Source organism: Lampetra planeri, chromosome 2, assembly GCF_965212315.1.
Source record: "Lampetra planeri chromosome 2, kcLamPlan1.2.h2, whole genome shotgun sequence".
In the NCBI taxonomy this organism is placed as follows: Eukaryota; Metazoa; Chordata; class Hyperoartia; order Petromyzontiformes; family Petromyzontidae; genus Lampetra; species Lampetra planeri.
Window position 1 is genome coordinate 29,590,456 of NC_136108.1, and position 16,148 is coordinate 29,606,603.

Sequence of the window (16,148 nt, forward strand, 5' to 3'; positions counted from 1 at the left end):
ACGCGCGCACGCGTCGCCGCCGACTCCCTCGCGTCGCCCGCCATCGTACCGATGACGCAGAACGGCTTCCGCGCGAAGCGGCATCGTCCCCTCCATCCCCGGTAGCGGCAGCAGCAGCCGGCCGCCCAGATGCGGGCGAAGTACTCGAGGCCAAACACCCCGATCATGATGTACTCCTGCCCACGAACACGCAGACACGCGCGATAGGCAAAGACGAAGATGCCCTCCCCCCCCCCGTATAGCCTTCAACAGACTGTTGGGGCAAGTGCTGTTAGCGAGCAGCACCTAATGAAGGAGGTGGGAGGCGGGGGGGAGGTGGCGCGAGACGAGATAGCGGACGATCCCAAACAGGACCCGACATGGTAAATCGGGTCTCAAGGGCAATAGGAGCACGGGCAGTCCTGCACCGAGGCCATATTCTTGGTCCATCTGCTGCAGGAGAAGAGCAGGGAAGGGGATTTCAACAGGACCTACATCTCCGCTTTATCGACCTGGTCTGGGACTACAAAAAAACATCTAGAGCTCAGGGCTTTGTTGTCGTTCTTTACCAATTCGGGAGGACGCCGACCCTTAGCCCTCCGCTCCTCGCAGGCCCCGGTGGAGCCCCCGCGCGTGCGTGTGTGCGTGTGTGCGCGTGTGCGCGTGTGTGCATACGCGTGTATGTGCGTGCGTGTGTGTGTGCGTGTGTGTGCGTGCGTGTGTGCGTGTGTGCGTGCATGCGTGCGTGCGTGCGTGTGTGCGTGCGTGCGTGCGTGTGTGCGTGTGTGCGTGTGTGCGTCCCCACCAGCAGCAGCACCGCCTTGGAGGCGGCGTCCTGGTACGTCTGGATGGTGGAGAACACGGAGAGCACCAGGCAGCTCAGCACCAGGACGAACCTGCGCGCACACAAAGACGGACATCGATGATGATCCGCCACACGGCCTTTGACGCAAGTGCAGATGTGGTGAATGCCGGTTAATACCGCACCCAATATCGCTGTTCACACTCATGTCCTGCCTCGATGCGGCCCCTAGCTGCAAAAACAGAAGTCCTCCTCATTGGAAAAAAGAACAAAAACTCCAAGCTCGGTCAAGAATCCAGCTTCAGCGAGCACCTCTGAAGCTCTGACATTACATTCGGAGAGACCATCGATTCTCAGCTGTCCTTCGCTTCCCACATGCCACAGCTCTGCAGGACCTCTTACCTCCATCAGCAAAACATCTCCTGCAACCAGAGCCATCCCGAGGGGCACGGCGAATCGGGGCGACCGCCCCGGGTCCCGCGCTTTGGGGGGTCCCCGCGCTTTGACGTCAAGATGTCAGATCTGGTTTAGTTTGAAGTCGTCGGGGGACCCACACAGTGGGATTTGCCCTGGGTCCCGCACCCCGCTATGGACGTTCCTGCCTGCATCTGCCACTCTCTTGCAGCAGCTGTTGCTCAGACTTTCATCCATGCCCTCATCGGACTTGACGATCACACCTCTCTCTGCTAAGGCCTCCGAAATCCATCACCTCCAAACTCCAGCCGGTGCAGAATGGTGCCGCCAGACCTCCCATCCGAGCTGATAAATGAGACCACATCACCCCAATACTCCAATACCTTCATCACTACCCAGTCCAGTCTCAGATCAATATCAATATTGCTTTCGCCAAATTCAATATTCTTCATTTACTGGGCCCGCACCTACCTCTCCCCCCCTCTCGTCTCACTCAACTCCCCGGTCCAGTGCCCAACAGAGGAATGGCAGCTTCTCCCCAGCGAGCGTTCGGACATTCCACCAGGCCAGCTGCAGCAGCGATTACATTTTTGTTTCTGGGGGCTCCCTGAAAGGGGGCTGGGGGAGGGGGGGGGGTGATTCATTCCCCTGGCTCGACCGAGCGGGGGTTTGTCTAGGGGATGTAACGGACGATTATCCCCTTGGGAACTTGTGCACACGTCAAACGAGACCCACGTTGGATGGGTAACCAGCGCCCCGCACGGGACCGGAGCCGCCGCTTGCGGCGTTGGTGGCTGCGAGCGTGGTTCGAGGGTAATCAGTTTGACTATAATGTTAGAGTTTGGCATTGTCCACACACCACGCCACAACGTTTTCCCCTGGCGCTGCGAGGAGAGGTAGGAGTTGGTTGCCGAACGGTGGACAGACTCACAGATAGATGGGTGGGTGGGTGGGCGATTAGATGATAGATGAAAAGAGATATGGGAAAATAAGTCATGAGACTCGAGTGTTCCTGGGTAAATGAGCATGGATGGATGTCCAAAGAGACAGGAAGATGACAGACATAGAGACTGATGGATGGATGGAAAGACTGATGGATAGACAGGCAGAGAGATAGATGAGTGGACACCTGGACAAATGGGTGGACAGGCAGACAGTGAAATGAAATGGCAAATACGTTTACGTAACGGTCGTCATCCTTCCGACATCCACCACGAATCTCAGTGAGCTCTCACCTCGTTAAATGAAGATAATCAATCAAACCAAACATCAATAAGAAAGCCTTAATGAGAGAAGCGTTTGGCGGGATTTTGGGGGTGACCGGGCATTGGAAATAATTGGAGAATTTTAATTAAGGTTTCTTTAATTGCGAGCATTCCGCACCTAATTAAGCATCACATACTCTGTGGGATTAGCTCAGTAAATGGGCTCTTGGCAATGTAATTCGCAGTAGATTAACACCGGTGTCACAGCACTCAGCCAACAATGCCATGGTCCTGGGTTTGAATATGGGCTTCAGTCGTCCGTGACTAAACAGGGTTCTCTACTACACAGAGCTGATGGTCTCGGGCAGGTCACCAATGACCTCACAAAAAATAAATCCTCACAGTCATCAATTTTATCCCGATTGCATAATCATCGCAGAAGAGATGTCACAAAACTACTTCAAAGATGCATTCAAGAGAGCTGTTTTTTGTTTTAATTCACACACTGAGGGAGCTCACCTTCCCACACGCACACACACTCTCTTACAGAAAAAAATGTCTCAAGTGAGAGTTAAAACGTTGGATATATTTGAAGTCTATTTGAATTATCCGTCTACAGGAAAGCCACCAATACGGATGCCGTCCTAAAACATGACTCCCACCACCATCCATCCCAGAAAAATTCCCTCATCAAAACTCTACACCATAGAGCTCGTTGTATTTCCGACCATCACCACCTAGCCAGTGAACTGGAGCACGTACCCCAAGCCCTCAAGATGAATGGATATTCAGACTCCACAATCCGTAAAGCTATCACCCCAACCGTTGGGAAAGAACCATCTGAGGACCCATTCTAAACCATCACCTTGCCATACATAGCAGGGGTCACCAAAAATATATCCAAAAACATGATCAAAACAAGATCCAGGTTCGATTCAACACAGTACATAAAATGCGTGATCTGATCCCATCTTTGAAGGATGTGATCCCTGACATACAATACCCCGGTGTCTATAAACTAAGCTGTGCCTGCGACATGTCTCGGACCGGGTCCGTGAACATAAGGCAGATCTGAAACACTGACCAATACCTCGGCCGTGGCTGAGCATTATTTTAATGCTGTGGGCACACACGAAATAGATTTTGCCAAGACGAAGGTACTCTGCAAACCCACTGGCTATCAGCAAAGATCTGTTCATGAAGCCATCCAGATATATAAGCACAGACAAAATTTCAACCGAGAAGATGGGTACAAACTGAGCAATCATTGGAAGGACGTTATTAACCAGTTTAGGTCATAACTGGCTGTGATGTTTCCATCCTACCTGTCGATATTAGCAGTTATTTTCGACTCTCTGAGTTACATTCACTAACACAGCCACCGTTGCTCGTTTTCCTCGATGTGGCGGTGGCTCTTGCCGAGCTCTCTCCGATTTTACATTTACATGGAAATGTATTACATTGACATGCAAATCTCTCACAGCTCTCCGATCTTACATTTACATGCAAATTTCATCTCTAGCCCCGCCCATTTACCCTTAGGCTACACTCATCGCAAACCTTAATAACATCCTGCCTTAGCAGCTCTCCCGCTATATTTTTTCACCTGATTACTATTGCTTGTGTTGCGATCGAAACGTCGTGAAATTGTTATTTTTATGAAAATTAAATTTTTTATATTTACGTGGCTTTACTGAAAGACCCAAAGAATATATTTGAAGTTCTGATAGCTGGAATTCAGCCGAATTTATTTTAATACACAACGATTTTTTTCCCTGCAGCTATTGGTAGCCGAGCCGAGACCGTTCGCTCGTCACACTCGAGGCCCAGGTTTTACTCACGGATGGCTGAACTCGGATTCTTAACGATTAACTATTTAACCATTCACTTTTAATTTTATTTTCCCAGGTAAACCCCACTGAGCGATCCGGGCCATCACAAATTACAGCTCAACCAAGAGGCTTAAAATTATAGCAACCAAACACTCTAACGCGTGAATCTAAATTTGGAGGAAAAAACCGGAGGACCCGGAGAAAAATCCACACGACCACAGAGAGAGAGAGAGAGATCCAAACTCCAACTATACATGCGTCAGGGTCGGGATCGAACCACCGACCTCCTGTATACCAGGCGGGGTAATAGTTAACATCTCGCCACCGTGGAACCCAGGACCTCAGCGGAGCCGGCTCGATGCCTCCGACACAGACATTGTGGACCATCAAGAGCCAACCCTGCCAGTCAGAGGTCGCAAACGGGTTTTGATTCCTTACCCGTACCCGTACCCGGCGGCACCAGGGTCGTAAACAGGTACCCGTACCCGGCCGGGTACGGGTAGTCGGGTATCGGGTAGGGTACGCGTATCGGGTACCCGGTTGCGACCTCTGCTGCCAGCTCTGGGCTCCCGGTGCATCTTCCTATGCTTCACCCAGACCCCGCTTTCCGCCGGCCGGCTGGCCCGCCTGCCTGCCCCTCACCCCACCCACCCTCGATGCCCTGCATGGGCTTCCACCGTCCCCCCCCCCCTCCTTGCGGGGTATTTTGGGAAGGCAGGTCCCGGCAGGTGCTGCGAGGGCTGCTGTTTTCTGGGCGACTCCCCACGGCTAAATATAAAGGAGACATTGCTTATAGCGCTGTGGCCGGCCAGTTAGGCACACACAGCCAGACATACGATCAAGACAGAGGCAAAGACAAAGCTTCCCCGTATAGCCTGAATAGACTGTTCGGGCAAGTGCTGTTAGCGAGCACCGATGAAGGCAGGCACGGCACACGAGAGGGTGGGTGGACAACGCCACACCACCTTTGTCTCCTCAGCAGTGATGTTTACACACCACACCAGGTACTCATTTGAGGCTGATTCGATCTAGGGGAGGCCCATGACCGGTTTAGATAATTGCCACTGGTGTTGACAGTGAGTTGGAATTGAACTCGGGTCATCGGGTTCGTAGCGCAGCGCGCTAACCGCTACACAAATACACGGCAAAATTAACAATCAAGACACACAGACACACTATACATACAGACAGACAATCAAGACACATAGGCAAACACACAGAGAGATACGATAAAGACACCCAGGCAGACAAGCAAGTCACAGAAAGACATGCAAGCAGACACAGACGGTCAAGACACAGAGGCAGACAGCTGGTCAAAGAGACAGACAGAAAGGCAGACAGACAGACATTAATTCTAGATTTGAAGCTTTCGTGACTGCAAGGATTCATAACTCTTTGGTTTTTTCGGTAAAGTCACGTAGGTAAAAAATAAAATAAATGAAAACAACTAAATTAAATCACGACGTTTCGGAGGCAACACAAGCATCCGTCTTCAGGTGGAACCGTTACAGCCAAAGTCGCTGTAGTAAGTGAGACAGACATTAGGCGCACAGCCAGAAAGACACACGACCAGACAGACACAATGCTCAGCAAGTTAACGAAACAACCATCCAAAAAGCGAAATGAAATGTACAGCAAGTTTGCCAGTGCACGAGACAGCCAACCCATTTAGCTTGCCAGGCAGCCAGCCAGGCAGCCAGCCAGCACCACGAGCGAACTAATTAGACAGCCGGCCGGCCAACGAGACGGTGCGACGCGGGCCAAGCCATGGAGATGCGCAAAGCGCGATGCGCTCAGCTGGCAGTGAAAGGCCACCACTCGGCTAAATTCGTAACAAATTGATCGAAAGTGGCTTTGCCAAACGGCGCTGTTCAAACCAGCCGCTGATATAACGTTTCCCTTGATAGGAAAGAGTTAAGTACAGAACAATGGCTGCTCGCCCGCTTCATCTGCACCACCCACGAGCAACACTGGCCAAACACAGACTGTTGGGGCCAATGCCGTTAGCGAGCACCTATGAAGGCCAGCACGGCACACGAGGTGGTGGGGTGGCCAGCACCACGCCCGACCGCCTTCGTCTCCCGAGTGGCGGTGTTTACGCACCAGGTACCCATTTGAGGCTGAGTCGACTTAGGGGAGACCGACGACCGGTTCAGATAAATTGTCACCTGGTGTTGGCCGTGACCGAGAATCGAACCAGGGTCGCCCGGTTTGCAGTGCGGCGCGCTGTCCTCTGCGCTGCCGCATGCACGCAGCGGCGCACACACCCACACATCCTCCGCGGACTGCAGGGGCAAAGCGCTGTTAGCGAGCACCTACGAAGTAAGGCCAGCATGGCACATCTGCTGCGGCGGTGTGGCCACGGTCACACGGTGCCGGCACCTTTGTCTCCCCAGCGCTGATGTTGATGCACCAGATCAGGTGGACTGAGACTCCGATCGTTTGCCATTCCCATCAATCGTGGCATCCAATTGATCTGCAAACGCACCGTTTTTTTTGTGGAGTGATTGTTCCCATTATACACTTTGCGGATAACAGATCCCATAGACTATTTAACACATGTACTACCACATAGTTCTAGAAGCTTTCCACGGTAATACCAAAGGAATTTCCATTTGGTACAGATATAATGAGAGGTTGATTGATGCCCGGGTGTTGTCAAGGGATGGCTCCCCAATTTGTCAACCGTGTCATCTACTCTGACCATCTGGTAATTGCTGCTCACTAAAAAAAGGAGTTGGAGTCTCACTCAGAGGTGGGAGCCTCACCATTAGCCCCACCAAAACAAAGCACCTGCCTGGGTATTTATCATCAAACACTCCACCCCCTTAACCCCCCAAAGTGCATAATAACGGTTTTTGGGTTATATCACTTAAATACAAATGTGTCGGTAAACCCGCCACCACCCGACACAGCCAATTAGTGAGGTTTGTCGCGTAAACAGAACATGCCAATTAGTTACTAGTTCAGCACACCGGTGTGTTGGTTGTGAAGGCCTATGTCTCAAACTCCCCATAAGTCATGGGGCTGTTGTGGAGAGAGTGGAGGAGTTCCGTACCTGGACAATATGATTATTACCGGTTTCCAGTGTAGTAGCAGACGTCTCACTCTGAATCGGTCGAGCATAATTTTGTTTTGATCGGCTGCGTAACATTGTTTGCAACCTACCTGGCCTATCGCTTCACACAAAGCTGCGGGTATTTTCAGCCACAGTCACGTCCTCCATTATCTATGTTGCAAAACGTGGACCCTTTAAAGGATCAACTGTGCCAGTTTGAAACATTCAGGCTGGCCTGCTATGATGGATCGTGGGTTTAACCATACTGGATTGTGTGAGGAGCTGACAGATCATTGGAAGATGTGGACACATTCCCATCGGTGAGCTCCTTCGGCAGGCGAGGCTGCGTTGGCTGGGTCATGGAGCCCGCATGCCCAGCCACTGCATGCCCAAGCAGCTTTTGCTTGTCCGGATAGAGAGGGCTAAACGAGTACGGCATGGGCTGGAGAAGAAATTGAGTGATGCGGTACTGGAGGCTGTGAAGATGATTGGACTTCCAGATGACTGGTAACAGCAGTGTCAAGATCAACTTCTGTAAAGGAGGCCCGTTCAGGACGCGACTGAGCATTTAGAAGCAGTTTCCCTCCAACAACAACGGAAGGCGTAGGAGCGAGGCTCACAATAACGAGCAGAGCACTGGGCGGCTAAAACGCAGTCAAGTGGGCAAAGTGGGGACCACATGTGATGATGTGATGACATCACCGCCACTTAGTGGCAAATGGCGGCTGTTGTTTGTTGTTACAAACCAATGGGCTGCAGAGAAATCGAGCAGTCTCCTGCTGTTTTAAAGCTGGTTTGGCCCATGCCTTCCAAACATCCAACCTAAGTATCGTGCTAGCATCATGACCCATTCAGGTATTAAAGTCACTCAATACGTTAGTTCTGTCCCGAGGGGCCACTTTAAACAACAGCTGGGAGAGCAAAATGCTTGAAGGCATCGGAGGAGCCGATTAACATACACACACACATGCAGATACAAACAAACATCATCAATATGGGCACAAGCCACCATCACCACTATTCCGTATCTATTGTTGACAGGGGTGGGGGGTGAGCCCTCAAAAGCCTGTGACTTAAGGCCTTCAAACACCTCACCTCCACACCCCCAGGTCCCCATTAATTCTATTTCTCAGAGTCACTCGCTGTTGGTTGACATTATCTTGCCCCAGGGAGAGGACTGCCCCCCCCCTCCCTAACGATTACCGGAAACCATGTTCCAAAGAGGTCCAGGCGGTCACCTGGTCCCACTTTTGACAGAGCAATGGCAGCCTCTCTTCCCCAGCAAGCATTTGGACATTCCACCTGGTGTTCCCAGGACTCCCCGAGCACACAGCCCGAGTCCGGGAACTCCTCTACTCTCTCCACAACGGACCCATTGCTCATGGAGAGTTGAGGAGGTGGACTTGCCCAGGTAGGCAATTTGTTTCAGTGGGACTAACGGTAAGGCCCCACCTCTTTTGGTGGCAAGCTCAAGGTACAGCAGCAGAGCCTCCGAATCGTTCCCAGAGTGAGTAGCAGTGACCAGGTCATGAGCATACATAACCCGATCGACACAGACACGTGCACAGACACAAACACCGACAACATAGGATGCAAACAGATACAAAAACTGCATATGTATGTCATAAAGACAAAGGGTCCACCCCCCCCTTTAACAGAATGTTGGGGCAACTGCTGTTAGCAAGCACTTATGAAGGTCGGCATGGCACTCGAGGGGGTGGGTGGCCAGCACCACGCCCGGCCGCCTTTGTCTCCCTAGCGGCAATGTTTACACACCGCACCAGGTACTCATTTGAGGCTGAGTCGACATAGGGGAGGCCCGGGACCGGTTCAGATAATCGTCACCGGTGTTTGCCGTGAGCGGGAATCGAACCCGTGTCGCCAGGTTCGTAGCGCAGCGTAGCGCTAACCGCTACACTACCGCTCCCCACACAAGCACCACCACCCACTTCGCTGCTGCTCTGCCAGCCACTGGCAGACATTCCCCGCCCGAGTCATTACGTAACGCCTCGCTTCGGTTACACAATGGACAGCACAAGCTCGCCGACACGCTCGCCGCCGTGCTCAGCAGCTCGGGCACATCGGTTCGATTCCCGCTTTAGTCGCATGGGTAATTTCTGCGGTGAGGGGAGGGGGGGTAGAGGGCATGATGACTCACTCGTCTTCAAAATGATTTGACGAAGTCGTCAGAGTCAGACCGGTGGAATTTTTGGTCTACACGTTTTGCGCGTATGCGTAAAAGACCAAAAGTCAACGCATTGGGTCAACAACACCGCCCTAAAAGGAAAACAATATACGCGTAGGTAAAGTTTCAGGCAATGACCCTTCTATATGAAGGCTCATTGGTCTTCACGATATGACAAGGGGACATCGGCCCGAGACGTCACCTGTCACCAATTTTTTCCTTTTAGCGGCAGTGTTATTGACGAATGAGTTCTGTTTGTATATACACACACATCTGTAAACGATATTGCTGTGGTGTATTGACTAACACTGCTGGACTTGCAATCCAGAGGTCGCTGGCCCAATACAATCTCTTCAGGCACGGCAGTTCAAACAGCGGTGCAAACTTATTAAATCTCCCTCCCCGAAACCCCCCATGTTTGTCCATCCAGCAGTATAAATGGGTACACCAAGACGTGTGGACAGTGTGGAAGAGAAGGCCAAATACGTACCCTCTCATTGGGTCTCTCTATTGAGCTCCCTCTAGTGGAAGCCCTTCCGCCAGCAGTGGTGTGAGCTAACAGTTGCAGGTCTGCGCCTTTGTTGTTACCCTGCACATTTATAATCAACTCCACCGTAACTGGATCAACGGCCTGGGACACGGAATCCGATATTCACATCGTCGTCGTCGTCGTCATCATAATCGCTCCATTGTTGATTTATTGAGAGAGATGTTTCTGTGTATAGCTAAACTAATTCTAAGACTAACCCAAGGATGAGAAGTAGATCGAACATCCGCAAAAGAATCCCTCTTTCCCCAATGCGCGTTGAACTTTCTCAGAGGGCATGGCCTGAGCATAGAGCGTGGGCAAGAACATGACATGGGGAACGCAGCGGATCAGCGACCACTACCTCGCTGCCATCTGCGAGTCGCTATGCAAGACGTGCCGAGCGAGCGAACAGCGGTGAGCGTGCCACGGTGCGCATTTGGACAAAGCGTCGAGTGGGGGGCGGGTGGGGGGGGGAAGATTGGGGATCGCAAGCCATTCCTCATCCATTCATTGCGGAGGTGGAGGGGCGACCACTGCGAGTGCGACGGCAGTGAAGGCGCCGCCAAAGCTCGTTCAACAGAAACATCGCTGGCGCTTCGATGATTCGTGAACGTTCTCGTGCAGCAGGAAGCTGTGATGACGCACAACAGAGCCCGTGCGACATTCAGCAAACCCCTTGCCTGCTGCGGGGGCGTTACGTTCTTGAAAATCGCCGGAACTGGAAAATTCGCGATCCACGACTTCACCACTTGGGCGTCACAGACAGATCGGCAGCCCATCCACGGCCGACCTCCCCACTCCGCGTGTCCCTCGCGAGTGTCCCCGCCTCCGTGAGTCCGAGCGCCGTGGCTGCACAGTCCTCTCGTCCGTCCACAACTTCTCCTCGGCCGTCCCCGGGGCCCCGTTCCAACCAAAGTGACCGGACGAGAGGAGGTTTGGCAAGCGGCGCATGCGGCCCGCGCGTGTGCGGCGTACGGACAAACGTCTCTGCAATGTCTGCGACGTCTTGATGCCCGACGTTTTTCATTTTTTTATCGCCTCTCGTACTTTACAATTTCTTTCCCTGTGACGGAAAACATCGGGAATTCCCATCGTTCTTTTTTTTAATCTCTTCTCATACTTTACGATATCTTTACGTGTGACGGAAAACATCTAGAATTCGCATCGATTCTCCACGCCCGACATCCTGAGTTCGTCTCCGAAATTCTGTTGCTGCGGGGTTTAGGCGCGCGCAGCGCGTAAGGAGGCACGCAACGACGCATCACACCCGCGAACGACACCGACTGTCGAACTCACAGACTGCGCGTACGTGTCAGAATCGGTCGTCTGCAACTTCACGGGAACCAAATGCTAATGAGATGGCGAGGCTACATCCTAGCTACTCGGAGTGAACAACGATGCACCGACGGGCACGAGTGAGAAACAACACAAACGAGGCGGGAACAAACGACAAAACAACAAGGCGGTTATTGAACAGAGAGTCGTGCTCCCGAATCGTGACACTTCCCGAAGAGCACCAACTCTCGATTGAAAACGAATTCCTTTACAACGGCTTTCTGTGTTAAGTTTGTGGTCCTTCCCCCACACCTCCCATTCACGCACGGTTGGCTACGTACGGTGCGAAAGAAGTTCAACATACAGTACTACTCATCGTGACAGCATGTTCAGTTTGTGCGAAGTCATTCGTGACCAAGCAGAGGCCACCAACAACGCACTACACCTGAGAATCCAGCTTAACGACAGGCAACGGAATGCTGGGTTCGAACCGAGTGGTGGCTCGGTGCTCTGACACCCTGCCCCTCCACCCCGAGCCCCCTGCCCCTCCACCCTGAGCCACCTGCCCCCTGCCTCCCCCCCCTTGACTGCCCACTCAATAGCGGACCTCTGTTACGGCCTCGGCAAGCAGCGCTGGGCACACTACCCAACCTGCACTTACCGAGATGCCTTCTCCGTCAGATTTCTATCGCGTGACAATTTGGGGGCAATCTTCCAAGCGCCTAATTATACGCGGCAGAGAAATGCAACGCTCGCTCTCTCGCTCTAAAAATACGTTCGGATGAACGGACCACTCGTTCCCCCTCGCCCCCCCCGGTTTATGTTTGATCGGCGATGCGAATAGCAACAAAAACATCGAAACCAAACAAAGCACGCGCATGGCAAGGGGTAGTGGTGGTGGGGGGGGCATGCGGTCGTCCATGAGAGCGAAACCCACATTTGAAGTCTCTCAAAGAAATATCGGAGATTCCATCCAAAACGGCCCTGCTGCCAGGGCTTCATTTCCCATGGAATATTTTCCAGGGGCATTCAAACCTCCACCCGCCCCCCTACACCGCCCACCCCAAACAGCAGCAGTGGGGGGGGGGGGTCGTAGCACGAAGAAATATTTTCTGGAACTCAGCCCCAGTCAGCTCCGGGTGAAGTTAAGCCCTGCCTGTCGTGACCCCAAATTCCACGGCTCAATGCTGCCGACCTTCCCGAAACTTCCAAAACGCTTCGGTCGCGGGGAATGGTATCACGTCGGCACGGAACTCGCCCAGCTGCATCCGGTGCTCGTTTTGGGCCGAGTCGACCTAGGGGCAATCTCGACTACGTTTAGATACCAGTGGCCACTGGCGGTGATCTGAGGGAATCTCGCGACCGTGGCCAGGAATCGAACCCTGGGTGAGCTGGGGCCATAGCGCAGTCGAAACCAATACAACCCCACTCCCCCATATATAGTCACAGACGCACGCACACACGCGCGCGCGCACACACACACCCGCGCGCACACATAATGCGTCTCAGCAGAAAGTTGGATGGATTCCACTGAGCGCCGGAGACACCCAACACCGCACCTCCCCGTCACCGGAGTCCCAGGGGGGTTTCCCCATTGAACCCCCCCCCCACTCCGGGGCCCAAAACCACTTCCCCCTAAGCAGACACTCACACCCGACTCGCTCACGGATGCAGACACTCTCTTACAAAGACTCGCCATACAGCCTACGTCAGCTATTTGGCAGAAGTGCTGCTAGCGCACGAGGGTATGGTGGGGCCGGCACCAGTACTGATATTTACACACCAAAACCTGGCACTCATTTAAGGCTGAATCGACCTAGGGGAGACCAATGACTCTACTATTTGCCACTGTTATTGGCCGTGAGCAGGAATCGAACTCGGGCCGTCGAGTTGATAGTGCAGTTCGTAAACCACGATACTACCACTCCCCCCAAATACAAAGATTGCTCGTATGGCCTTTAACAGACTTTTGGGGAAAGTGCGGTTTGCGAGCACCTATGAAGGTCGCCTCTGCACATGACGGGGTGGGTGGCGAACATCACACCTGGCCGCCTTTAACTCCCCACTCCTGATTTGTTACACACCACACCAGCTACTCATTTAAAGCTGAGCCGAACTAGGAGAGGCCAAGGACCAGTTCAGATGTTTGTCCCAGATCACACCTTTCAAATGAGACTCATCCTGGTCTCTTGAGTTCTCACTTGGGTTACACAATATCAGCTTGAATCTTGAGACCACCTAACCCTAAATTCGTACCATAAACCCTGACCTCGTAACCTTCTCTTAAATCTCTAAACCTGAGCATGGGGGAACAAATGTTCACTTGCTGGTGGGAATGTTCAGACTCGTGGGAGTCCAAATATTTGCGGAAACATAAATTCGTTTTCACTGGCCACCGCTCCGACCAGTGGCAAGTGACAGCTAAACTTCGAAACTAAACTTTTTATTTTACCCAGTAAGGCCCACTGAGATATATCGCAACCTGCCTATCACAAATGATAACTGAATGAAGTGGCTTATCACGTGGAAATTTATAGCAGCCAAATACTCTGAATGCACGTTGATTCTAAATGTAGAGGGAAAAACCGGAGGAGCCGGAAAAAGTCCACACGACCACGAGGAGAATTTGAAAACTCCAAATATACAGGCGTCAAGGTCGGGATCGAACACACGAACCCACGACCTCCTGTATACCAGACGAGGGAGTTAACATCTCGCCACCGTGGCGAGATGTTAATAGCTGAACCAGTCCTCCTGAGTGAGCCAACCACCTCACTCCCCCATCAACCTGCACTGCCCAACATGCCGACGTATGGTTGAAAAATCCAACGACCCAGCAGACTGACAAAGGGCGTCTTCATCATCAACCGTGATCAACTCACTGCTGGATGAGGGCTTCCCCAAGGCCCGCTGCCACCTCTTGCGACGTTGCCACAATCCGTCCACCACCTGCCAGGCGAAGTGAATTCATCGCTCTATACTCTTAGGTTCTTTCGGTAAAGTCACGTAGGTAAAAATAATAATAAAATAAAATAATAATAAAATAAAATAATAATAAATCACGACGAGGCAACACAAGTCTCCGTCTTCAGGTGGGACCGTCACAGGTAAATTTACTGTAGCAAGATGATATATGAAGATGATACAGCAAATCTAGCTGTGACGGTCCCACCTGAAGACGGAGACTTGTGTTGCCTCCGAAACGTCGTGATTTATTATTAATTTATTTTATTAATATTTTTTACCTACGTGACTTTACCGAAAAAACCTAAGAGTATGAATCCTTGCAGTCACGAAAGCTTCAAATCTAGAATCATCGCTCCATCTTCTCCGGCAGACCTCCTTGGCTGCCACTCCGTCGTTGTTTTCGAACCGCCACCCTTCACCCCCTTCCTGGCCGTGGCGTCTCCTGCCCGAGCCGTGTTTGCTCTCCTGCACAGTTTGTATGACGCGAATTATTTCATTATTTCACGCGATCACCCCGCGTCCCTCTCGCGCTAGCACGCAGGACGAGAGAGTGGGCGGTGGGGATGCGCGCGCACGCCCCATCCCCGTTTCTCATCCGGGCCCGAAACTCAAGGCTACAGCGCAAATGGCAGCGGAGACTATAAGTCAGCCGTGAGGCTCGACCGGGAGATGGGAGCACGGGGAGGGAGGGTGGAGGCGGGCGACGTGCGCCGGAGCTGTTGAGGGGGGGTGCGGGGAATGGGTCGCGGTGCGATGAGCGTGGGCTACAGGGATCAGTCGGCGGGAGACACGTCAGTTCAGGTGAAGCATCAAACACCCCCTGCCACAGAGCAAGCAAATGGCTTCTTATCTTCTCTCCGGTCGGGGATCGACAATCTGTGCCCGTGATTTAAAAATAAAACGAAATTTCATTGTCCAGCCAATTTGTCAGATTGCCGTCGTCGGTGGCCGCCGTGATGTCGCGTGACAGGGAACCCAGCGCCTCGCCGATGCGGTGGTGGATCGCGGGAAGGTCTTTCACGTGGCCTCTTGCCGTTCTCGGGACCCCAGGCCTGCGCTTGGCAACAGCGATTACAACAATAACCCAACAACCCCACAAAACACAGCAGCTTGGAGGCAACGGGTCAATGGATCGTGTCGACTTGAGCTGCGAGGTTCCAGGAGATGAGCGCACAGTACAGCAAGTGGGTTCAGTCCAGAGATGGATCTGCTCCACTCACTGGATTGAGCCTGTGGATTGAATTAACCTGTGCGGGGCTTTTGAGGGTTCTCAAGTTTCGTCCCACGTGACGCCAAACACTCATCAACGGAATAAAGTCAACATCCCATTACGGGATCCTCCTGAAAAATGGTTTTGGGACTCACTGTGCCTTCTCTGGGCAGCAGGCTTTATTATTATTATTATTTACATGCCAATTATGCCAATGACCAAATCACCCAAAATGTGCGAATCTGTCAGATGTCAGAAGCTAAGCAGGTTTGACCCTGGAGAGTGCTTGGATGGGCGACTATCACACCACCATCCACAAACCGGTTGCCATAGAACAGTGGGGCTACTTGCCGGGCAGCAGAGGGCAGTCGGGTAAACCCCACTGTTATTCTGTACTTCTACATTTTGCCATCTCTGCTGGATGCAGATTGATGCCGATCCGAGGTTGATGACTAAATAGATGACACAATCATTCTGCCTTTGAACATCATCATCATCAGAAACTTCACCGTCGCTCCCGCTCGGATCGATGCCTCAAACTCTTCAGTGTCTCCCATGGGCACGCAACCGGATCCAAGGTAGAGGAGTCTGGGGCTCCTGCCGCTGCCAGTGCTGCGAGGAGGAGTGAGGGGCTGCGGATGTGGGCAGGTGCAGGACGGCGGCACGTTGGAGGAAGAACGAGGGAAGGCGAG

General features: G+C 52.4%; 1 protein-coding gene across 1 annotated transcript in view; it reads right to left on the bottom strand.

Annotated features, from left to right (window-relative positions):
* The window catches only part of LOC144731122 (potassium voltage-gated channel subfamily KQT member 4-like), a 68,671-nt gene that overhangs the window by 39,005 nt on the left and 13,518 nt on the right, over positions 1-16,148 (bottom strand). The window contains exons 2-3 of the mRNA XM_078612106.1: positions 785-875; positions 50-176 (exon numbers count right to left, since the gene is read on the bottom strand). Coding sequence (XP_078468232.1) covers positions 50-176; positions 785-875 — 218 coding nt within the window. The remainder of the gene's footprint in view (positions 1-49; positions 177-784; positions 876-16,148) is intronic.